This window comes from Bos mutus, chromosome 5, assembly GCF_027580195.1.
Source record: "Bos mutus isolate GX-2022 chromosome 5, NWIPB_WYAK_1.1, whole genome shotgun sequence".
In the NCBI taxonomy this organism is placed as follows: Eukaryota; Metazoa; Chordata; class Mammalia; order Artiodactyla; family Bovidae; genus Bos; species Bos mutus.
In genome coordinates this window covers 111293180-111318175 of record NC_091621.1, presented here as the reverse complement: position 1 = coordinate 111318175, position 24996 = coordinate 111293180, and the positions used below count along the sequence as shown (strand labels likewise).

The following is a 24996-nucleotide window of genomic DNA, read 5'->3' as shown; positions in this document are numbered from 1 at the left end:
ATTCTAACATATATAAATTGGGCTTCTTCAACGGCTCAGTGAGTAAAGAATCTGCCTGCAATCTTGAAGACACAGGAGACACGAGTTTGATCCCTGGGTCAGGAAGATCCCCTGAAGAAGCAATTGGCAATCCACTCCAGTATTCTTGCCTGGGAAATCCTGTGGACGGAAGAACCTAGTGGGCTACAGTCCATGGGGTCCCAAAGAGTTGGACACGACTAAGTGACTAAATATACACATACATACATAAATTGTATTTATATATTTCTGATTATTTTTACACACATCACTAGCAACAGGAACATCTAATGCCCAGATCAAGGCTTCTAAATATTATTCTCTATGAAAAAGAACCAGAGCTCTTTGGAGAAATGGTTGATCTTCAGCCACAGACATGGAAAGTGTAAAATGAACCTAAAACATTTTGTTGTGTCAGAAAGCAAATAAGTGCTCAAAGAATAATAGGAATTTATCCAAGAGTCTCAGGAGCCAGCTTAACAGAGTTCCCATGGCCACGTCTACAAAAGTTGGGCATCAAAATAAATAACAATAGTCTTAGATTATAATCCACTGATAGCCAGAATCCATGAGCCATACTGGTAATCAATCGATCAATGAGAAAAAGTCCTTCTTACAGAAGAATGGCAGCTAATAAATATAGAAGAAATGATAGAACCAGAAAAATCACTATGTGATGTTTTTATCTTCAGACATTTTCTATGTCACCTTTCGTGTCCTTCACTAACGTGACCTGGACCATCTTCCATCAGAAGGCAGGGTCCCTACCCTGTCCTCTTGAAACTGAGAGTGTTCAGCCTAGAGAGATTTGACCCAGGGTAGCCAAAATGATAATAAAAGAGTTTAAAAAAGGAATTTGACCTCAGTCTAAGAAATATAGACTCCTGGAGTTCAAATCAGAAAAAGGTGTTTTGTGAACAGGAGCTTCTGCTACAGATTTCCTGAAACAGCAAGCCCCCCTCCCACTGTGCACCTCGATTTTGTTTATAAGAATTCAATTAACACATATTAGAAGATCAGCACGTCAGGGCCCCTCAGGAAGTGCCAGGAGGTGTGTGTGAAACCAGCTTTCCCTTCTCTGCCAGCAGCAACCTGGTGAGTTCAGGTCTGGCCCTACTGGTGTTTCTGGTTCTCTGCTTGGACTCTGCCTGTTTAACAGGAATGAAGGCACCACAGCTGGTTTGTTTTCCCAAATCAGAGACCCTACACTCCTAGGAGACCCCCGTGACCATGGCAACGTGCTACCGAAGCCCATTCTGCTGCGTTCTGTTGTCACCATTCACTGAACCAAAGTCAGCTGAACTGGGACCTGTATGCCCCACCGTGGGACTGGTGAAGGCTGTGAATCAAAAGGTTTTCGAGAATATCTGACTCCCTCTGGGAACCAGCCTGTGGCTGAGGACCCCAGTCCACAGGCTGTCCAGCATCAGGAGCCCGAGCCCAGGGGGAGGTCCTGCAGGCTCCATGCAGGGGATGAGGGATAAGAAGAAGACTCACATCACTGGGCCCATTGGTTCTCCTTCATACCCAGCGCCCAGCAAAGCCAGTCTGGCTCCTTGCCCTCTTTCTCCCAAGGGCCGGGCTGGGAGACAGAACTGACCCAGCTCAGCACGACAGGGCACAGGCATTCTTGCAAAACAATGTTTATTGAGGGCCGACCGGGCAAGGGGCAATCTAGGTTCCTGGCTTGCAGTGGACGTGAACTGGCTGTGAGTGCCTGTGCAGCTGAAGGTCTGGGGGAGGGAGGCCGCACAGAAATAAATCCATAATGACACATTGGGTGAAGTCAGGAGGGAGCGAGCAAGGTGCCCCAAGGGACAAGTCTTTCTGAGACTAGCCTGAGGGTGACAGGAGGCAGCAGACGGAAGTGGGGAGAAACAGCATTCCCAGCAGAGAGAGCCAGGAGGGGCCCAAGGCCAGAGGCCAGTGTGCTTGGGCGCCTGGGATGGGATGACATGGGAGGGACCCCTGTTCATGCTGGGAGCCTGGTGGGGGCTTTGGGGGGGGTGAGTTCTAAGTGCTCTGAATTGTCACAGTGGAGTACCCTGGTTTAATTTAACTTAAAACAGTCACTGCTCTGGGGAAAATGAACTGGAGAGGGCAAAGAGAAGACGGAGATAAGTTAGGGGCTCATGTGAGTCAGGCCAGAATCACAGCGGCCTGATGGACAAACAGAGGTGACTTCCCTGGATTCTGGACCATTGGGAGGAGGGAAGCAGAGGTGGAGGGTGACAGACAGCCGTCCCCTCACCTGGGGCCCCTGGCCAGCCCAGCTACAAACTTCTGCCACCTCTCCTCCCAGGTCTCCATGGCAGACTTCTTCTTGGTCTCCGACAGGGTGCTGTACCTGTGACGGGGGCAGGATGCCCAGGTCAGCCTGGGGAGGGGGCGGGAGGGGACCTAGGGTGTTAGCAGGGCTCCATGTCCCCAGTCCAAGAGCAGTAACGCCATAAGAGGCAGAGAAGCTCACAGGAACCTTCTGGACCTCTGCCCACACCTCAGAGCAGCGGACTCAGGCGGCGGTGGAGTGGACCACACAGCAGACTCACCTGATGGAGTTGATGGCCAGCTGTTTGAGCGTCCTCAGGTCAGCCGACATCCCGCCGATGCCCATGAAGGCCTCGTAGAAATCGTAGGACAGGCCTCTGGCCCCAAAGGCCGCAGGGTCGTCTGAGCTGATCACCATGGGGTACCCGGCGGCCATCATGACAGCGGCGGGGTGGTTTCTCAGGTCGGACACCAGCTTCAGGACCTGCTCGGGCGGAGACAAGCCTGGATCCTTGAGGAATCGTCATGAGGGAGGTGAGACCGTGAGCAGGATCAGGCCCTTCTCTCCCTGTGGCTGTTCCAACCATCAGGACAGCTCTGGGCAAAGTCCTGATGCAGGAAGAGCCAGTCCTATTCAAACATCTGGTCTCCCCTGGGCCAGCTTGAGCCTCTGTCCCAAGCACAGAGCCCTGAGGAGCCATGTGGCAGTGGGGGATCCCACATTCCCTGCTGCGTGCCCCCCAGGGCCCCGTTAGCTCTGTCTACAGCTTCACCCACAGTCCTGTCCCACTGGGGACCCTCGTTACTGGGAACAGTTTAGGCAAAGGCCATTCCTAAATAACTTCATGAATGCTAGTGAGAGAGAGAGAGCGGAAGGACACTGAGTCATGGAGCAACCACAGGGAGGGAGGCTGGGGAGGCCGGTACCTGGTTAGAGATGGGACAGACTTCGATGGGGATGTCCTTCTTCCAGGCTTCAGCCAAGACCGCCGGGTGCTTGCTCAAAGCAAACCCATGGCCGATCCGGGTCGAGTTCAGTATCACAGCATCCAGAAGATTTCTGTCTACGGAAGTTCCCTCCCAATCTGGGAATAGAGAGGGGTCTTCAGTAGGATGGATAGGACCCCAGACCTTTGGCAGGTGAAGGCTCCAGAGTTCCCAGGCAGGAAAAGGAAGAGAAATGAACATTAACACAAACGTGCACACACTTTTCCTTTTGACAACACTGCAGGAGGGCGTACGGCCCACCTGTGTGTACCTATGTGTGTGTGTATGTGTGTAACGGGTGAGGAAGCGGAAACCCACGCAGGCTTTATAGGCTAAGGGAAGGTCCTCACGTACAGAGCAGAAAAAGTGGGTTTCAAGTCTTGGTCTGCTCAACCCATAGTCTGTATTCTTTTTTTTTTCGGCCGAACCAGGTGGCACGTGGGATCTCCGTTCCCTGATCAAGGATCAAACCTGCAGTGGAAGCACATACCCCCCAACCACTGGACCACCCGGGAATTCCCTGCCCCTGTTTTCCCTAGATTCTTTCTTTCCATCTTATGTTTGTTTCTAGAAAGGGTTTTCTTGGAATTTTATGTGTAAGATCTTTACAGTGTGCTGCAGACTCTGTCATTGTAACGATTTGCCTTATCTGCACTTACTTTAATTTCCATCTTTAACAAAACTCCTGGGACAACCCAGGGCAAGGTAGCCACGGCCAGCAGGAACCAGCCACCCCACGGGACCTTCCTGCTGGCAGGACCTCCTGGTTAGAGGTGAGAAGACCGTTCTGACTCCGCCAGCCTTCCCAGCAGCCTGGGGTGGGGTGGAGGGCCCCTGCAGCTCCCGCCCCCTCATTCAGGGAGTTGCCCTGGAGGAAACAGCTGTTTTTTGGCTTCACTGGATGTGGTCACACCCGGATGTGACTTCACTATCTGTGACTGAATGGGGAGAGATCCCAGGCCCAGGAGGACGGCAAGGTTGATTATGGTGAACGATCACAGCAGACCTGAAAGCAGGGCCTACAGGGTGTGTGGGCGCCGAAAGCATCCTAACTGCCCCACATGTGAAATGTGAAAATTCCATGTTTCTCTTGGGAACGAAGCCCAAGAATTCCCAATGCTGGTAAGAGCATGTGCTTTAGAAGAATTTTCACTGGTTTCCTAGCAGTTTCTTTTCAAAGATGTTTTCCTTTTTTTTTTTTTTTTTGCGTTAGGTCACTTCAGTCATGTCTGACTCTTTGCAACCTCATGGACTGTAGCCTACCAGGCTCCTCTGTCCGTGGGATTCTCCAGGCAAGAATACTGGAGTGGGCTGCCATGCCTTCCTCTAGGGGATCTTCCCTACCCAGGAATCGAACACTAGTTCTCCTGCATTGCAGGTGGATTTTTTACCTACTAAGCCACCTGGATTTTGTTCAGTTGCTCAGTTGTGTCCGACTCTTTGCAACCTCCATGGACTGCAGCATGCCAGGCTTCCCTGTCCTTCACTATCTCCTGGACTTTGCTCAAACTCATGTCCATTGAGTCAGTGATGCCATCCAACGATCTCATCCTCTGTCATCCCCTTCTCTTCCTACCCTCAATCTTTCCCAGCATCAGGATCTTTTCCAATGAGTCCACTCTTCACATCAGACAGCCAAAGTATTGGAGCCTCCTGGGAAGCCCATTAAATATTCAAGTCCTGGCAAAATCTTCTCCTAGGACCATGTCATGGCATTGAGTTTGTTTCAGAGATGACTATGGTTTCCCAACCAAACCTCAGGGCCTTCAAGGCTAATAATTGCCACGTCCCCTGCCCTGCCCTGACCCATCCCAGCTTCCCATCCCCCACAAACCCTTCTTTACATCTCCTAGAATAGCTTTGATCTAAATTGGCTCCAAATGGACTTAAAATGTCCAGAAAAAAGTGATAAATGCGCAGGGAACCCTTGCTTTGGAGCCCGTGTGAGATGCCAGGTTTCAGCCTGGCTGTGAAATCCTGACTCTGCCCTTGGCTCCTTGGTCCTCTCAGGTGGCCGGAGCCGCGGATGCTCTGAGGGGTGGGGTGCAGCAGGTCTAAGCCCCCCAAATCTTCCCCGAGATGTGACGTTGCAGCTGTGACCTGCTGCTTCTGCTGAGGGTTTACATGTTTTGAGGAGCATCTGGAGGCTGAGCAATGACCAGTGAGCCCACGGACAGAGCTTTGAGGGGCAGAGACCTAGCCGCGCTGCTTGAGCAGAGCTGGGCCCCCTCATCCTGGTGGGTGCAGACTAAGGTCCCCCACCTCAGCCTGATGGACGTGGACAGGCAGCCTCCCCTCAGCCTGGTGGGAGTCGACAGCACCCCCCAACCCAGCCTGGTGGGGGGGTACAGTGCCTCCCAGTCACAGAACTGGCCTGCTGGTCCCTCTCCCCCAACCTCCCAGGGTGTGACTTTACACATGAGTCCACCTGGAAAGCAAGGTTTGCTCGTTATGAAATTGACATCATCAGAAAGGGTTCCCAGCTCCTTCTGGTTGACCAGTCACCCTGTTTGGCTGGAGCCTCGGGTTCCTTGCCTGGAGATTGGGGTGGGGTGCCCTCCTGGCAGGACCAGGTGAGAGCCACAGGTAAGGTGTGTGAAGCACAGCTGCCCCAGCACCACCATGCCCCCTTCTCTGGGCGCTGCTATCAGCATAGACTCAACAATGTGCGTGAAGCGGACACGCGCCGTGAGCCACCGTGGGGCTGTCACTCTACTGGCTGGGGTCCTATCTGCGGCCCCAGAGATGTTGAGGGGGCCCTGCCCATCAGCCCTGTGCCCAACGGTGTCGCAAGCTCACCAGTCTCTCCTGCGTGGAAGAAGTAAGGCAGGTGAACACCCCGCGAGGCTGGAATCATCAAAGCCTCCCTGTAGTCATACAGGGTGTAGCCCGTGTCCTCGCGCCCCACCTGCAGGACAGAGCAGGCACGTGGGGTGCCTGCCGGCCCCCTGCCTCACCTTGCTGGAGTGCCCGGGACCTGCCACCACTGCCAAGGCCTCTGTAACAGCTGTAGAGACCAGTAGCAGGACTGGGGAAGAAAAGAGAGCTGTGTGGCCCTGATATAACCACCTGCCTTATTTGGGGGAGGCTAGATCCTGTGAGCAGCCCCCAAGGACCCCAGGAGGACACCCTGGTCCAGAGAAAATAAGCCCTTGAGATCCACTCCGGGGCCCCAGTGGGTCTGAGAGCAAGAGCATGAGTTCTCTTGGGTAAGATGTGCAGATTCCGGAAGGGGGGTCAGGTGTATCCAGCTGGTTATACTAACTTAGCTTCTTCATGAGATTTAAGAAATTGTGACCTGGAAGTATGGCCCGGCTGTTATTTAGGGGAGGGGGGAGTGGGAGGAGAGCAACACCACCCGAGGATGTGCTGGAATCACCCAGCCACACCTCAGCTTCCAGACACCCGCACTGGGCTGCGGGTTGAAGATCCAGGTGTCATGCCCAGTGTGGAGATCAGGGAGTGGGGACAGCCCTTCCTCGTGGCCCTTCCTGTTCGGGAACTACCCTTTCCAGCCTTCTTCTGACCTCTTCTGCTCTCCCTTCACCACCCAAGACCCCAAGGGAGGGTCTCAATGGTGCCTCCCAGCCCTTCCCTGGGGGCTTCACGCTGCGCCCATTACCAGGTCAAACCCCGCCACTATCCCAGGGAACTTGACTCGAAGATCCATGGCTGTCTGGATGGATTTCTTGATGAGGGACTCGTTTTTGGTTCTGCGGGAGAGACAGAGAGAAGCACGGGCATCAGCTCCCACGTGGATGGTCAAGCACATCCAGGGCGCCCAGCTGCCACGTCTCAAACCCTCGGCACAACTGCACATGACCCTACTCCATCCAGGCTGCTGAGTCCCTCCTAAACACAGAAATTTTGCCCAAATCCGTTCCTGTCGAGGAGTCTGGCTGCTCCAGAGGGACCTAAGTCTCTGGAAAGCCAGTGGGATAGGGGCCCACAGGACAAGTTTTACTTGTCTGCATTTGGATGAAGAAAAGTGGCCATGATCGAAACCTGCCCTGTGTCCCTGAGAGATGGTCCTGGAAGCGTCCAGCTCTCTGCTCTCTGGGCACCTGTAAAATGCCACGGACACCCGGTCCCTGTGGGGCACATGGGCCTGGCCCCTGATTCAGTCAAAAAGGCCAGAGTGCTCTGGAAACCAGATGACCAGGCTGCCTCCTCTCCCCCAAAGCTCTCTCCTTACCAGCCCAGGGCACGGACCAGGCAAGAGCACCGCCATAGGAGCACCAAGAGAAAAGGTACAGGCCATGATGGGGGAAGGTGTTGGCCCACCCACTCTGATCCCTAGCTCTGCACCCCCACACCTGGCCGTCCCTCCCTGCACCCGCAGCAGCCGGCACTGTAGCCCTGCCCTGGAGCTCCTGCCACCAGCCCCCAAGGAGCCTTCACGTCCACTACTGCCAATCCACCCTGGCCCACCAGCTGCAGCGGCCCCAGGTCTCAGCGGGAGGGGAGGGGCTCCAGGGAGGTCTGATTGCCCTCCCACCTTCCATGGCTTAGCAGGTGGGGCGGCTGCCCCTCCCCAGCCCTCTAGCTGGACATGGCACAGTCTATCCAGACTGACTGCCCCTCAGCAAGAGGGAGACCCTTCCTTGGTAAAGTCAGGTGAATTCCTATAGGCTTTCTGCATTTGCTTGGAGCAAGGGTGGGTCTGTCTTCGCAGTGAGTATTCCATACAGATGGGGCTGCTGTGAGGCAGGACCCGGCCACAGATTGAAACAAAACCATCAAAACATGCAGGGAAAAACACTAACCCCATAACTAACCACCCAGGCCAGGGTGGGTCACATCCTGGAATTCCATGGCACATGGAGCCCATGGTGCTTGGATCCTGAGCTGGGGGGGGTCTCTGCCCCTGGCCACAGCCTCCCTGCCCCGCCTCACCCCTTTCTTCTCCTGTCTCATCCCCTCCCATCCCCATGGCTCTGCCCACAGCATGTCTTCCCAGTTCCTTCAGGCTCAGCTTCACTCACTCTTACCTGTGATCCGAAAAAATGAGTTTGATTCCAATAAACCCAGGATGCGTTTTTGCAAAATTATGAGCCACTTCTTCGTAAGTCCTCACCAACCACTCTTGACTGTAGATCGTCCCATCCAGTTCATACACCTGTGAGGGAAGCAGGGTCCCAGCCAGATGTCAGAGGTGAGTAAGGCAGAACTCCATTCCCAACTGCCAACAATCTCCAAAGCCTGGTTGACAGCCTGTGAGGTTGACGGCCTCTGAGGTTGACCAGAAGTCCCAGCCCTGAATGGGATGATGCTCTTGGTGCTGTGAGGTTGGGATGTCTGTTTCTCATTCAGGCCTGGGTCCTTCCACCTAGAACAGTGTCTGGCAAGCAGTCAGTACTCAGGAAGTATTTGTGCAGCAAATGAGCAGCAGACCAGCTGAGGACAGGATGCCAGCCAGAAAGAGTGATCCGAGGACCCTCTTCATCTCCCCACTCTCCCACCCCCAGGCGGGGGATCCTGAAGTAGCCAAGCCACTTAGGGACACCAAGGTGACATGGCCAGAGGCAGAGTGGGAAGATCCAGGGATGCACAGTAGGTTTGACAGAGTAAAAAAAAAACACAGTGGAGAAGAGCAGGCTTTTTGCTTCTCCATCTCTGGGGGTCCTGAAGGGTATCAGAATGTGCCACCCCCAAACCTGTCACTTTTTGCAGGACTATTTTGAGCTAAAGGCAAATAAGAAGCACAAAGGCAAACAGATCTCTGTGCCCGCCCGTCTGCCACAGAGCAAGATGTATGTTTCTGTCCAGAAGGCACCGCTTTCCAGCTCCTATTCCAGGAGGAGAGACACCCACCCTTACCAGCAGAGACAGAAACTAGGCACCAAGCTGGGTCTGAACAAACAAACCTGACTAAATAGCCCCTATCTTCTATCAATTCCCCCATACACTGACCATCCCACAAGTTCCTACTCCTAGAAGCCAAACCCCCTTTCCTTCGTCTTACTGCTTCTCCACAATTTATCACCGTTTGTTAAAATAGTATATGAGAACCTGGTCTACCCACTTCTTTGGGTCTTCACTTCTTTTCCATGAAGGTGTCCATGCACACAGTTAAAACATTAACATCCAATAAAATTGCTATGCCTATCCTTTTGCAAGTTTAATTTGCAGTCCCCAAGAACAGAACACTGTGGAGTGACTAAGCCCGTGTGCCACGACTCCTGAAGCCCGAATGCCTAGAGCCTGTGCTCTGCAACAAGAGCAGCCACCGCAATGAGAAGCCCACGTACCGCAACTAGAGAGTAACTCCCACTCTCAGCAACTAGAGAAAGGCCCTGCAACAAAGACCCAGCATCGCCTAAACTAAATAAATAAATACAATTTCTTGAAGTGGTTTAGTAAAAGGGTTAAAAAAAGAAAAATATTGGCCTCTGGGACTTTCCTGGCAGTCTAGTGGTTAAGACTTCATCTTCCAATGCAGAGTGTGAAGGGATGACGGATCCCTGGTCAGGGAACTAAGATCGCACGTGCCTTGTGGCCCCAAAACCAAACCAAAACATAAAACAAAAGCAATGTTGAAACAAATTCAATTAAAACTTTAAAAAATGGTCTACATCAAAAAAAAAAAAAAAAAAACCACATTGGATTCAATTCAGATTATCTCAAGCCTTAACTATAGTTTAATTGAGGAACTGTAAATTTATGGAGAAGTTATTCAAACTACATACAACTTTCATAAACCAGTGTAAGATTACGAATTTCTATCATCTATGAGATCATGGAATTAGAGAATATGAAGCTGAAGGAACAAAGGGACATTTGGGGTCAGAGTTGCTCAAGGTCACACAGTCCATTTGTGTCAAACCAGAAACTGGGGCCCAGAGGTTCTGACTAGAGACACAGGCAACTTTCACCTGGAGAGCCTGACTCTCTATACAAGCACCGATGGAGTTTTGCCTGTCACTGTCAGCTGGGTCTCATTCTAGAGACCAAGAACCCTGCTGGCTCAGGCGGTAAAGAATCTGCCTGCAATGCAGGAGATCCAAATTCAATCCCTAGAATTCAGCAATGGCATAAAACATGGTCACTACAAGAAATGGTATTTATTTATTTATTTCTGGCGGTGCTGGGTCTTTGTTGCTGCGCGGGCATTTCTCTAGTTGCTGAGAGTGGGAGTTACTCTCCAGTTGCGGTGCATGGGCTTCTCATGGTGGTGGCTTCTCTTGTTGCAGAGCACAGGCTCTAGGGATCAGAAGGGATCGAAAATTTGAATCCCTAGGGTCCGGAAGATCTTCTGGAGGAGGAAATGACAACACACTCCAGTATTCTTGCCGGAGAATCCCATGGACAGAGGGGCCTAGCTGGCTACAGTCCGTGGAGTTGCAAAGAGTTGGACACGACTGCAGAGACTTAGTACACACACTCCCCTAGTAAACGTTTTAGAGATGAGGATTTTGAGGTTTAGAAAGGATAAGAAACTCGCACCTGCTCCCAGGCTGGAGTGGGGGGTTGGGGTGGCAGAGTTTACTTGGAGGCATGGTGGGGGGTGGTCTCAAAGTCTCCAGCCACCCAGGGAGAAGAAAATGCCTGAGTCCTACCCTAGGTTAATTAAATCAGATTCCCTGGGGGTAGAAGCTGGTTTTTTAAAACCTTGTCCAGGTGATCCTCCTGTATCATGGGCCTCTAGGTTTCACAGTCTTGTGAGGAGCACAGTCACAGAATAACATCATAGAAGGTGCTGCCCTCAGGATTCCCCAGAGCAGCAGCAGTGACATGAAATACCGTCACTACAGCAAAAGCCAGGTGGAGTTCCTAGGGAAGGAGTCTGCTGAGAATCCAGGACAAAACCCAGGGGGTGGATAGGGGGAGCGCTAGGACCGCTGGTCACACTGCTGACAGCATCCAAGCCATCTGGGAATGACCATCCTGGGCTCCCAGGCCTGTCCCCTCAACCGCAAGACCGCCCACGGGTCAGGGCCGAGGATAAACCCCTGGGAGCTCGGCTCAGAAGGCTGGCCCGATCCAGTCGGAGCCTCCAATTCCGGCCGTGGGGGCGGGGATGGGGCCCAGGGAGATCAGACCCGCCTAGCAACTGTTGCTAAGGACGAGTGGCCTTTGTGATGGAGCATTAGTGACACAATAGGAGGCTGGGCCGGTGGCCTGGTCCATCAAACCTCGTCCCAGGCCCTGAGTTAGCCCGACGAGCAGGGAGGGGAGGCCGGGGCTCAGCAGAGAATTCCAGGGCAGACGTCTGGGGTGGCAATGTGCTGATGGCTCCCCTACTCTGGGGAATGGGGGCGTCAGCCCGAGAGTCTCCACAGCAAGGGGCCTTTGTTCCGGGGTCAGGCCAGAACCTTGAGTAGATCCCACGCCCCTGGGCCTCCACCTTCTAGGAATCCTGGCTGGGTCCGGAGGGGGCTGGGAGAGAGGGGAGCTGGGTGGCTCGTCAGGGGATACCCTGGAGCCAGTTGTCCCCAGGGGGCGTGGCAAGAGGGGGAGGGGGTGAGGAAGCCGACCCTCCATGCAATTCCTCAGCAACTTCCCCTGATGCCCTCCACAGGCTCAGACCCTCTCTCCCCGCCATCTCTCCCCTCTTCCCCTCCCCCGGGGCCCAAGGCCCCTCCCTGTGTGGAGGCCTCCCTCCCAGTCCCTACTCTGAGAAAGCCGGCAGGATGTGACCACAGGAAGCGACCCCCAGGCCGGACCCCCTCAGGGAGCGCCTCTTGAGATGCCTTGTGGACCCCCAAGTCTCAAAGCCTAGTCCCTGCTCACTGCCCGTTTGGCCTGGGCCAGGCCCCTCGACCCTTCCCCACCTCATTCCCACGGCAGTAAGGGCTCAGATAAGACAGTGCAGATGAAGCGCTTGGAAAAGGTCTCAAAGTGTGGTCTGGGTCGGAGAGCTTGAATCAGAACCTCAGGGTGGGGGCTGGGGTGGCTGGCTAGTTAAATGGGCTGCTTCCTGGCCCCACTCAAGACCTCAGATTTGGGAGCCTGGGAGGTCAGGGACCAAAGAGCACCTCCAGATTAGTCCCATGTACACCCACCACTCCTGAGTGTGATGACCACTCCTGGGGCTTCTGGAGGACCTGGGTGGGGGAGGTGGTCTGGAGTGACTCATAGTCTAACTGGGGATCCAGAGCTGGGAGGAAGCCAGTTCCAGGAAGAGGGAGGGGGAGGCGGGGCTTAAGCCAGACTCCGGAGGAGGTGGACTGGAGGTGGGGAGCTGGGGCTAGGGGAAGAGATGGGGTTTCAGGGCACACTGGGCATGATGGCTCTGGGAGCTGCCCTGTCCTCCGCCCTGCACAGGCCAGCTCACCTCTTTCCAAAATTCTTCTAGTGGAAGGTGGACTGGACCCTCTCTTTTCTGTTGAAAGGAGCATTTGTACTTATTGACTGCTCACAAGGCTAGCAAAGGTTCTCCTGGGGGCAAGGTCAGTCCCACTCCCACTTCCCAAGAATCAGAAATAGGAACAAAAGTCTACTCAGCATTAAACCATCGAACAAACACCAGATTCTGGTAGAGATGCCCACCCTCACCTGGGATGGCCTGGAGGAGGATGAACATATTCAAGGGAAAGGGGGCCAGTCCAGGATGCACAGGAGGTAGAGACCTGGAACGCGGGCCGGGGGGCGGGGGTGGGGGGGGTGCGGGGGGCGGGCGGGGAGGGGCCCTGACTCTGGAATGACTGGTTCTCAGGGCAGGATCAGCCTCCACGACAGGGCCTGCCAACTCAGCCAGTCACACTAGGGCAATAGAGTCCCTTTAGGGATTCCACCCAGGATTTAAAAATGTATCACATTCTGAAGGAGAAAAATATCAGACAGTTTGGCTTCAGTAGAAATTAGGATTTGCCTTCAGACTTCCCTGGTGGTCTAGTAGTTGAGAATCCGCCTGTCAATGCAGGGGACACGGGTTCGATCCCTGGTCTGGGAAGATTTCATGCTCCATGGGGCAACTAAGCCCTATGCCACAGCTACTGGGCCCAAACTCTAGAGGTCGTGCTCTGCAATAAGAGAATCCACCATGATGAGAGGCGCTTGCGTTGCAAATTAGAAGGTAGCAACTGCTCACCACACCTAGAGAAAGCCCACTTGTGGCAACAAAGACTTAGCATAACCAAAAATAAATTTAAAAAGTTTAAAAAGATTTGCCTTCAACCCAAGGCAATAGAAATAAAAATAAACAAATAGTACCTAATCAAACTTACAAGGTTTTCACAGCAAAGGAAACCATTAAAAAAAATGAAAAGACAACCTATGGAATGGGAGAAAATATTTGCAAACGATGCAATAGACAGGGGTTTAATTTCCAAAATATGCAAACGGCTCATACAATCCAGCAAGAAAAAAACTATAGAAAAATAAGCAGATGACCTTAATAGACATTTCCCCAAAGAAGACATACAGATGGTCAGTAGGCACATGAAAAGATGCTCAACATCACTCGTTATTAGAGAAATGCAAATGAAAACCACAGTGAGGTATCACCTCACACCAGTCAGAAAGGCTGTCATTAAAAAGTCTACAAATAATAAACGCTGGAGAGGACATGGAGAAAAGGGAATATTCCTACACTATTGGTGGGAATGTAAGTTGGTACAGCCACTATGGAGAACAGCATGGAGGTTCCTCAAAACACTGAACATAGAGCTACCATATGATCCTGCAATCCCACTCCTGGGCATATATCCAGACAAAATGAATTCGGAAACATACATACACCCTTATGTTCATAGCAGCATTATTTACAATCGCCCAGATTGAAAGAAACCTAAATGCCCATAGACAGATGAATGGATAAAGATGTGGTGTATACATACAATGGAATATTGCTCAGCTGTTAAAAAGAATGAAATAATGCCATTTGCAGCACATGGATATAACTAGAGATTATCATACTAAGTGAAGTGAGTCAGAAAGAGACATATCAGATGATACCACTTAGATGTAGAATCTAAAATATGACGCAAATGAACTATCTACAAAGCTAAACCAGACTCACAGACGTAGAGATCAGACTTGTGGTTGCTAAGGAGGGTTGGGAAGAAGAACAAAGGGCTGGGACTTTGGGATTAGCAGATGTAAACTATTATATATAGGATGCATAAACAAGATCCTACTGTATAGCACGGGGAACTATATTCAATCTCCTAGGATAAACTATGGTGGAAATGAGTATTTTAAAAAGATTGTATGTGTGTAAAATGCTGTCACTTCACTGTACAACAGAGACCAGAACAACACTGTAAATCAACTATATTTCAATTTAAAAGAAACAGATTTGCCTTCAAGAGAGAATTTACCAAAAAAAAAAAAAAGAGAGAATTTACTGATCAGGAAGCCTACGTGTCTGGTCTAATTGACAATTTTCTCCGAAAACTGTATTCTGACTTTCTTGTGTATACATCTGTCACTTGTGACTTTGGTCAATGTGTGTCAGTCTCTGCAGCCCTTTTACTTCTGGGTGTACAAACAGTAGAATTTCTGAGCCTACAAAGACTCATTTGGTAACAAAACCGAAATACTGCCCTTGGAGTCAGTCCCGAGCCCTTGGTTTACTCAGTAATTTGGGGGAACGGGCAGACAGTCTGGAAACTGTCAGCTGGACATCACAGCCGTTCCCATCAAACACTCGCTCCAACATTCTGACCTTTATAACCTTGTCTACCCTCACACCCCTAGTCAGCTCCGCTAGTGGCTTTGGTGCCACAACTCATGGGGCCCCAGCTTTGAGGAGCTGGGGGAACTTCCTTCCACTAGTCTTTGCAAAAGGCTTTAGGTCCCTAGCCAGGGATCCAGCCCAGAGATCCAAGCCTTCCTGTCAATCTTTAACTTGGTTAAACAGCCTCTGTTGCCCCTGGTGATCACGGGTCAGCTTACTGGCTATCATCTCTGCATTCTGGCTTTTAAACTTCTCCAAACTGGGGTAAAGAGTGGGGAGGACTTGTTTGGGGCCCTTTCATGTTGGGGAAACTGGTAGGAGGTCCCTTTAGCCTACCCAACCTTAGGGAATGCTGTATCAAAACCTGTTTTAATCCCATCAATGTCCACTGTTCTCATCCCATTTCTTAACAACCATCTGAAGTTTCCCAAGCTGCTGTGACCAGTCCTGTGGTCCCCTACTCCCGTGACTCTTTACAATTCTCCACCTTGTTTGGAAGAGTTCATAACAGCTCCCCTCTTCCCCTTTGCTTTCTCCAAGGCCCTTCTTCCCACTGGCTTGCTAATTAACAGAACGTCTTTATCAGCATCTGAAAGACCCATTCCATTCTGCTTCTCAAACCATTCTGTTTGAGTTAAGGTTACATTTCTTTGTATCCACATTTTGGTCTTAACATTGGTACCAATAAGACAGGTGTTTACAAAGAGAGGTTGCTAAAAAATCTACCAATTTAGAAGTTTTTCCAGTTCAAAGTGTCCACCATGGACAGTAGGATCTTAACACCAACACACACCAATCAGGCTTTCTGTGGCTTAGCCGTGACCAAGAGCTGTCACAGGAGAGGGCAAAGAACACGGCTGCACCAGATCCAGAGAGTTCACTCCCCGAAGATGGTCTGAGAAAGCAAAGGCTGTAGTGAAGGCTGAGATGACAGAGTCCCACATGGATGGAGACCCCTTGTGATAAACCCTCCTGGGAGCCGGCACGATTATGTGCTTCCCACCAGCAGTGACAGCCCAGAATCCCACTGGATCCGACTGGCCACCAAATGCCCTGGTGCCTGCACCTTCTGGATGGCAGGACCAGGGCGAATTTTCTCACTGGTCCTGAGGCTAAACTCTCAAAACAGAATGAGAAAAAAGGAAAAGGCATCCTGACAAAGGTTTTCCTCCTTATGACACAACAGACAGAGACACAGGAAAACAGACACCATCTCTGGGAGGAAAAGGATTGACAAGCCCAAAGCTCTACCAACTTCACAGGCCCAGAGGCTCTGAGCCCCAGGAACCAGCTCCACAAATATTTTCTCCTGCTGACCTAATTTTAGAAACAAGAAAAAAGACTCTTAGCACTCCTGCTTCCAAAAGCCCTGCAGACAGAGATCCGGGGGCTGACTAATGGATAAGGGTTCTCACCTTCTGCCAAGGTTTCTGAACTGGCAGCCTGGGGCCACCTAGGCAACTGGCCAGCTGTCAAGGAGGGTGGAGGGTGGAGGGCACATGGGGGTGGGGACTGGCAGGGGGTGGGGTAGATGGGGAGCGGGGGTGGCATTTCCCTCTACCCCTCTAGGTTCTTCTGGCTGGTCTAAGAATTAAGCTGAAATAAGACAGATTAACAGGAGAAAATTAAGCACAAGCTTCATAACACCCGGAGAAGGCAATGGCACCCCACTCCAGTACTCTTGCCTGGAAAATCCCATAGACAGAGGAGCCTGGTAGGCTGCAGTCCATGAGGTCGCTAAGAGTCGGACACGACTGAGCGACTTCACTTTCACTTTTCACTTTCATGCATTGGAGAAGGAAATGGCAACCCACTCCAGTGTTCTTGCCTGGAGAATCCCAGGGACAGGGGAGCCTGGTGGACTGCCATCTATGGGGTCGCACAGAGTCGGACACGACTGAAGTGACTTAGCAGTAGCAGTTCATACTGCATACTTAGCAGTAGCAGTATGTGGGAGAGACCCAGGAAGAGGGAGCCACTCACCCAAATGGCTGAAGCCCTCGCCTTAAATATCGTCTTCAGCTCAAGACAAAGAGGGTGTTGGGGGTGGGGGTTTGGGACTTCAAAGGGGAAGAAGGGGTGATAAACAGCAAGTGTTTGGTGAACACACGTTTTCTGGGCCCGCAGGGACAAGGGACAGAGAAGACTCTGGTCTCAGGCCCTGAAGTCTCTGTACTACACCTGCCGTATTCTCTGCAGAGACTGGTGACAGCTCTATTCTGGGCACGGGCCCTTCACCTAGGTTCTTTAAGAACTTAGAGGAGGACCCCCCTGGTGGTGCAGTGGATAAGACTCTTCTTGCCAGCGCAGAAGACATGGGTCTCTCTTCCCTGGTCTGGGAAGATTCCACATGCCGTGAAGCAACCAAGTCCATCCATCACAACTACTGAGCCTCTGCTCTAGAGCCCAGGAGCCCCAGCCGCTGACGCCTGCACACCTACAGCCTGTGTCCGCAACAAGAGAAGCCGCTGCAGTGAGAAGCCCTCACGCCACAATGAAAAATGGCTTCTGTTCGCCGCAACGGGAGAAAAACCTGGCCAGCAGTGAAGACCCAGCGCAACCAAAAATAGGTAAATAAATAAAAGTGCTGTTTTTTACTTAGGGGGAAGGTCAAAGGCTCTTCCTGAGTCCTATGGGCCTTGACTATTTCTGCTCAAAATAACCCACAGGCCGAGGGACAGCTTGAGGGGCGGCTCTCCCCTGCATATAAAGCGTTCACACTCCTGAGTCCCCCGGAGGGAGTCAGTCAGAACCCAGGACACCCCAACCCCGCCTGCCCCCAGAAGTCCTCTTCAAAGACCCACCAGGAGCATTCTCGTGGCTGTACTTGGCTTCCCTGGGCTCCTCATGGGACGCCCACCCTGCCCCCAGCCTGGAGTCCAAGACCCCCTCGCAAAGCTGAGGTCGGCCCAGCTCGTGTACCTGAGACTGTCACCCTTTTCCACTGGCCCACATGCAAGGTCCTACTCAGCAAATTTTTTTTTTAATACTTTAACACTTTGGGATGTTTTGGGGCTTCTCTTAATCTTTTCTGTTCCTTTCCCTTTGACCTTCCTTCCTCAAAGTCAAATCAGACATCTTTATTGCCCACAGAAGAGACCAACCCCCAGGGACTTCCCAGCCCCCACTCTACACGCAACCAGACCCGTGTACCAGATGGCTCAGCGTCCCTGCACTGAGGTCATCATCCTGCAGCAGGCTTTGACAAGAAAGCAGACGGTCGAGGACATCCAGGCTCGAGGCACTGCCCAGAGTCCAGGGGTAGGTGTCCAGGCACCAGGCCCCGAGTGTCTGTGGGGGTCACGGGGGAAGGGAGGTGACGGGCAGTGAGGGCCAGCCCAGCGCGTTCCAGGGCTCCACACTCACACGGCCCCTGGTCAGGCACCAGACCCCTGGGGGTGAAGCCGGTGCTTGGTGCTGCGGGGCACCAGGGTGGGGAGCCAGTGTCACCCTGTCACTCTGCAGGGTGACAGCAGAGCTTGGCCCAAGCAAAGGTGAGCAGAGGTGGCTCACCGGGTGCAGCGAGGCTCTGATCTCCAGGTGGAGCACGTTGTCCTGGTAGAACTCCTCCAGGCCCTGGGACAGGTAGTCCCGGAACACCGGTGCGTAGCTCACCAGGCCCCCCAGCACGAAGAAGATGGTCTCGAACTTGGCCCAGATCGCATCCTGGTCTGCGTAAGTCACGTGGGGGTTCTCGGTCATCAGAGTGAGATTTCTCAGCAGGCTGTCAGGACACAGAGGGTGGGTGTAGGCGTGCCACAGGCCATCACCCCGGCCCTGCAAGACCCTTGCCCCGGCACCCTAATGGAGGCCCCCCACCCCAGGACCTACACTTGCTCCCCAGGAGACAGCAGGCAGGACACACACCCCCAGCCAGGCCCAACCTGTTGCCTTCCGCCTCTTAGCCAGGCTGACCCCACAGAACGAACATCCCAGGTCAAGCTCTCCTTCGAGGGTGTTGTGCACTGAATTGCATCCCCCAAATTCGTATGTTGAACCCTAATCCCCAGTGTAACTGTGTTTGGAGATGGGGCCTTTCAGGAGGTGGTGGTGGTGGCTTCCCAGGCGGCTCAGTGGTAAAGAATCTGCCTGCCAATCTAGGAGACACGGGAGTCGAGGGTTTGATCGCTGGGTCGGGAAGATCCCCTGGAGAAGGAAATGGCAACCCACTCCAGTATTCTTGCCCAGAGAATCCCATGGACAGAGGAGCCTGGCGGGCTGGAGTCCATGGGGTTGCACAGAGTCGGACACGACTGTGTGACTAGACCACCAGTGCCGAAGGCAGAGACCTGCATGAACAGGGCCAGCATCCTAGACCCTAGGGTTGCAGAGAGAGTGAGAAGACGGCTGGCCACCAGCCCAGGACAGAGGCCTCAGAGAAACCTGCCCACACCTTGATCTCGGAGTTTCAGCTCCAAGAACTGTGAAAATACATTTCTCCCCTTTAAGTCACTGTCACTGGCATCCCACTGGGGCGGCCCCAGTAAGCTCACCCCCGGGGTCTGATGGAAATGACTGTGGACTTGGCAGCCCATGGCTCGGGTTACTTCCCTGTTCAGCCATTTGTTCATCGGCTGTGTGGCCTTGGGCAACCTCCTTGCCCAGGCTGAGCAGCATTATCTTACTCATAAAGGAAACAGTTCCAGAAAGCCCTCTGTAGATGGTTCTCTGATTAGAACAGTTATTATAGTAATTCTTTATAGGTCTGTTAGAAAGATGCTCCTTATGTTTTCAGGCTATCTCGTCCGCCTGGGACCCTCTCGGCTCTGGGAATGGGGAATTTACTTGTCTCTACCCTTGCTGAGAGTCCAGACACAGCAGCAGTGTTGCTGATCAAATCAGGTCTACACGTACCAGGAGCTTGCCTTGGATGGGAAAGGCATGGAACGCTGTAGTGAAGCAAAGTATCCCATACAGTTAAGAGAAAAAGACTCCTGATTTTTTTAAGGTCAGGTGTTTCTAGAAAGGTCCATAGCACAGGGACACTGCACGCCACCCCCACCTGTGCAGGTGCTAGACAAGCTCTTCGCAAAAGAACACCCACCTGTTGTCAAACTCCGAGACGTTGCGCAGCCCCTTCCGAAACTTCTCCAGCAAAACCCACTGGGGACATTCTGCTGGCTTCGGGGTGGGGGTAGTCGGATGAGCAAATCTGAACTGCGGGGTCCCCCTCTGGGTGAAGCAAAAATAGCAGTGGGGCCTGTACGTGGCATTTTTCACCAGCCAGTCCGGGCTGGTGATGCTGAAGTCATGGACGTGAAGGGCGGCCCCTGAGGGAGAGAGTGGGTGGGCTGGGTTTCTACGAGGTGAAGTTCCTGGGAACCCAGGGCCCTTTCCCTCTGCAGCTCAGAGCTGGCCACAGCCTCCTGGTTCCCTGATTCCCTCCCTCACCAGGAGGGGCCCTGGGTGGTCTCATTCAGGAGGCAGCAGGCAGGCTCGGAGTTAGAAGACTGGCTTCCAGCTCCTGTCAGGAGCCTGACCTCCAAACAAGTCCTCAAGTGGCCCAGCGCTATGTGAGGGGGTTTAAGAAGAGGAGCCCCACCTGCCCCCTGGCCTGTCTGCCCAGGACCCTCAAGTCCCCCATCCGATTCCCCATCACCCCATCCGCTGCCTGCCGGCTCCCTGCTTCCTGCCAGCATCGAGCAGCTTCTTTCAGACCTCACCCCAACTCGAGGCTCAGTGTCTACCTCCTCTGCTCTCTGGTCTTGACGCTAACCCCATGACAGGCGTCACACTGTATGAGCTCTGCCGTGTTCCCTCCCTAAACAGTGAGGCGACCTTACCGACCTCACAGTTTCTACATTTTTTAATCTCTACAATACAAAAAAAAAAAAAAAAGTACAGAGAAGTCCTTACAAGCTGCAAACTGCCATTTATGCGTGCGTTTTACTGTTCATAGTGACGACGCCTTTCTGTAGTAGTCTCAGCTACAAATTGGCACTTGCCATCTACCTCTGCTGCTGCTGCTAAGTCATTTCAGTCGTGTCCGCTACAAGGATTAAATTATACGCTGCTGCAGCTGTTGGCCTTCAACACCCCTGAAAGGAGTTCAGGGTGAGGAGCAGAAAAGAGGCCCTCTGTGCTCTAGGAAAAACTGGCTGGACAGTTTTCTGATAGTTGGATATTTTCAGGAGATGAGCTTATGAACCCACTTCTTGCATCTTCTCATATCTAGAAAAGCACTGAAATCCTTCATGGTGACATCCGCTCCTCGTGACTAGCAGTGATCTACACACGACTAGCAGAATGATTGCAGGAACTCCCCTTCACCAAAATCGCATATGTACTAACCTCCCCCCTCCTCCACCACCACCTCTTTGGAGCAGTTTCTCAGAATTATCTGAGATGCTATAGTCTTCATTTTGCCCCAAATAAAACTTAACTACAACTCTCAGGTTGTGCATTTTTTCCCAGTGGGTGGTTGCAATGAACTACGAGAAAGGTGTTTGTCTAGGATGTATCCTGTTCGGTAACTTGGCCCCTGGAAAGGCTAGAAGAGCATATGAAAGGAAGGATGAGGTTCTTGTGGGGGACAACTTGCAGGCCCACCAGGGATGCCCGGTGACACCCAGACCCCCTCCCTGTCTGACACTGAGTCCCCTCAGAGCTGGGATTTTGGTTTCCAGGGTGGACAGAAGCCATGTGGACCCCCGGCCACTGTCCACCAGCAAGAAGGAGCACACAGGGCCCCCATGGAGTTTGCGCTCCACTAGAAGAGAAACCGCCAGCTGCAATTTAGTTCCTCCAAGACCCCAGGGCCCCAGAACCCTCCCTTCCAGGCCCTTACCTTTAGGCATCTTCTTCAGGATGTTAAACACCTCGCTTTTCTCAATGAGGCTCTTGGCCTGGAAGAAGTGCATGCTGGGCAGGATGTTCCCCGTACTCAGGGCCTCATGCATCTCAGCCTCCTTGAGAGCCCTGAGCCTCTGGTTGGCCAGCTCCTCCTCCCATGTGAGCACCAACTGCCCCCCAACCCGCATCATCTTCTCTCTCGTCAACAGCTGGTTTCGTGTTTCATCTCCAGACCTGGACGTGGCCGGGCAGAAAGAAGACACGACCAGGGCCAGCAGCAGGGAGGGCGGGGCCAGCCGCCCCGACATTGATGCTAGGATGCCTGGAAGAGGAGATCATTCAGCTGTAGACTTGAGTGGGGAGGGGGCAGGAAACTACAGATCTAAGTGTTTAAGCCAGAGGAGGTTCAGTAGATTACCAGGAGGCAGCTTACAAAAAACTCTTCTCCGAGACCCCAGAGAAGAGACCCGTGAAGACAGACAAGGACAGTATCCCCACACAAACACTTGTCATGACGCTCCCAGATGGGAGCTTATCCTTAACGAGCCCTGCTCACATTCAGAGGAAGATACCATAGACTGTTTGGGTTTTACTTTCAAATATAACCCTGGTGGCTCAGCTGGTAAAGAGTCTGCCTGCAATGCAGGAGACCCTGGTTCGATCCCTGGGTCAGGAAGATCCCCTGGAGAAGGGAAGAGTAGCCCACTCCAGTATTCTGGCCTGGAGAATTCCATGGAATGTACAGTCCATGGGGTCGCAAAAAGTCGGACACGACTGAGTGACTTTCACTTAATAACCAGAGAGCAGAAGGTCGCGAGGCTTATGAAGAAAGCCCACAACATGAGAAAGGAACTCAAAAAATAGCACGGAGAAGGAACTAGCACAGAAAAATGAAAGGAAGTCCAGAAGAACCACAATTAACCTCCTTACAAGAACGAGGAAGCATGCGTCTATGAAACAGGCAAAGCACAGTGTGAAAAATACACAAAACAGGAAAGAGCTTTCAGAAGTTAAAAGCGTGAGTGCTGAAATGTAAAGCGTTAACCAGCAATATTAAAAGATGAAACTGAAGAGAAGATTTTAAAAAGCAGGATAAAACAGGAGCAAAGAAAAGGAGGAGAATATTGGGTTCAGGAAACCCAACACCCCAAAAAACAGACATTTCAGAAGGAAAAAGAAAGAATAGATGGGAGGGAAAGGGGAATAAATAATATAAGAAACTGTCCCAGGGGCTCGCCTGGCAGCCTAGTGGTTGTCTTCGCTTCCCAATGCAGGGGTTGCAGGTTCAGTCTCTGGTCGGGGAGCTCAGATCCCACATGCCACCACACGGCCAAAAACCCAAAACATACAACAGAAAGAGTATTGTAACAAATTCAATAAAGACCTTGAAAAAATATTTTAAAAAAAAGAAATCATTCCAGAAGTGAAGATCTGCCCCGCTGGGAGCGCTAGACTTGCTGAGCACGCAGCACAGTCACTCAACAGCAATATCTCAGAAACTGAGCGCTGAAGCTTCCGGCAGCTCCCAAAGAGCAGCTGGCCAGGGTGGCCAGTGAGCGGGGGCTTGTGGGCAGAATCAGGGAGCTCCCCGGTCGGGTCTGCCTGCAGCCCCTGAGCTGGGCTGACTCCTGGAACCACATAAATGTGAAATTCCTAATGCACACTTGAGGGTATGCTCCTTTCTCCCAGGAAGTATCAAGGCTGTAAATGAGGAGACCCCAGGCCCAGCCCCAAATGAGCACATCCTGGTGAGACGTCGGGCTCATCGCTTCATGTCTGCGGGCCTGTCTCCTCACTTGCAGCAAGGGTGAACTTGGTGAAACCAGTGCTTCTCAAAGTGGGAATCGTGTGTCAACCTTGTTCAGGTGGAATAAAACACTTATAAGAAGCCATGCTCCCCATGCAGGGGGCCTGGGTTCAATCCCTGGTCAGGGAACTAGATACCACAGGCTGCAAGTGAGAGTTTGCGTGCTGCAACTAAAGAACTGAGAGTTAAATGCAGCAATAAAGATCCCGGGTGCTGCAACTATGACCAGATGTAGCCAGACAAATAAATTAATTAAATAAATTTTTTTTTTAATTAAAAGTTTGGTCATCATCAGGACGCCTTGTCCAAGATCCTTTTCGGGGCCGGCTTTCAATTATTGTAGGTGTTTATTCAGTGGTTAATCAGACTCCAGCGCGGCAGGGCTGGACCTCAAGTCTGAGAGCAGAGCTTTGGGAAAATCCCTGCTTCTTCACTAGGTCCTCAGATCTCTCCCCAGATAACAGTGTTTGCCGAACCTGAAGTCTCCAGGCAGGGGACAGTGACGCTGCCCCTCACACACCCCTCCCCATCACAGAGCCGTCTTATTCCACCCACGTCCTCCACCCAGGACCCCACCCCTCATCTCCTCTCCCCCAGTGACATTAAACAGGAGCCACCACCCCCAAACCTCCCACTCCATCCTCCCCACGGACCCCACAGCATCCATGTGGCCGGCACCCAGGGCTCCTCCCAGCCGGCCAGACGGAAGTGTGTCCAGCGCTGGTCAGGAGCAGCCCAACGGAGCAGGACGAGAAGTCATCCCGTCCAGGTGCTCACTCACCTCCTCCCTCTGGGGCCTGGCACTTACACTTTTAGAAGAAGTCGCAGAAAAATGCTACAAAAACAGCTTGTTCACAGACTAAGAAAGGAACTTGTGCATCTGTGAGCCTGAGTCACGAACTGGGGCCTTGGCAAGTGGCGCAACCCCAGCTGCCCTGCCCCTCCCACCCCCAGTATCACCCCAAGGGCAGACCCCCACCCAGATGAGTCCCTAGTGCCTCCAACCACCTACACGCCTCGGCCCCAGGCTCCACCCAAGGGACCCCAGTTACCTCGGGACAGCTCCAGAGACAAGTGACTGCGGGTTCCGATCCCACAAAGGCCCATCGGAAGCTGGGGCTCACAGTCTTTCACTTCCCTGGGGCAGGGTTTCACTTCCCTGCAGCCTGGGGGTGGGGTGCGGCCTGCTGAGTCTGTGTGTGCACACATGTGTGTTTCTGTGTGTGTGTGAGCATCCATGTGAGAGCCACACAGGTATGTGCTATGTATGTGTGTCAGTGTGCAGGGGGGTCATGCTCATTTGTGGGTGGGGTATAAGTGGCTGTGCCCCCAGGCTGGAGGCACTCGAACTGGCTCACGAACGTTGGGAAGCGTTCCTCCTCAGAAATATGGGGTGAAGCATGGGCCAACCCACTGGACAGTGGGTGAAAAAGTAGAAGTGACAAAAGGTAGAGTGTGGGAATTTCCCTGTGGCCCAAAGGTTGGGACTCGGCGCTTTTAC

General features: G+C 52.5%; 1 protein-coding gene across 5 annotated transcripts; it reads right to left on the bottom strand.

The window, feature by feature from the left end:
- Nucleotides 1-450: 450 nt before the first annotated feature.
- ADA2 (adenosine deaminase 2) lies at nt 451-24628 on the bottom strand. 5 transcript variants are annotated; one of them, XM_070371656.1, is made up of 10 exons: nt 24548-24628; nt 21684-22010; nt 19941-20166; nt 18410-18620; nt 8265-8392; nt 6896-6986; nt 6073-6181; nt 3214-3371; nt 2568-2797; nt 451-2365 (listed from the first exon to the last, which is right to left on the bottom strand). In XM_070371656.1, the coding sequence occupies exons 1-10, from the start codon at nt 24600-24602 to the stop codon at nt 2266-2268; spliced, it is 1635 nt and encodes a 544-aa protein (XP_070227757.1). In that variant the 5' UTR covers nt 24603-24628; the 3' UTR covers nt 451-2265. The 5 variants fall into 5 exon arrangements, with proteins under 5 accessions (XP_070227757.1, XP_070227759.1, XP_070227758.1 ...); XM_070371658.1 differs by lacking the exon at nt 24548-24628 and adding an exon at nt 24304-24414; XM_070371657.1 differs by lacking the exon at nt 24548-24628 and adding an exon at nt 24277-24401.
- Nucleotides 24629-24996: the final 368 nt, after the last annotated feature.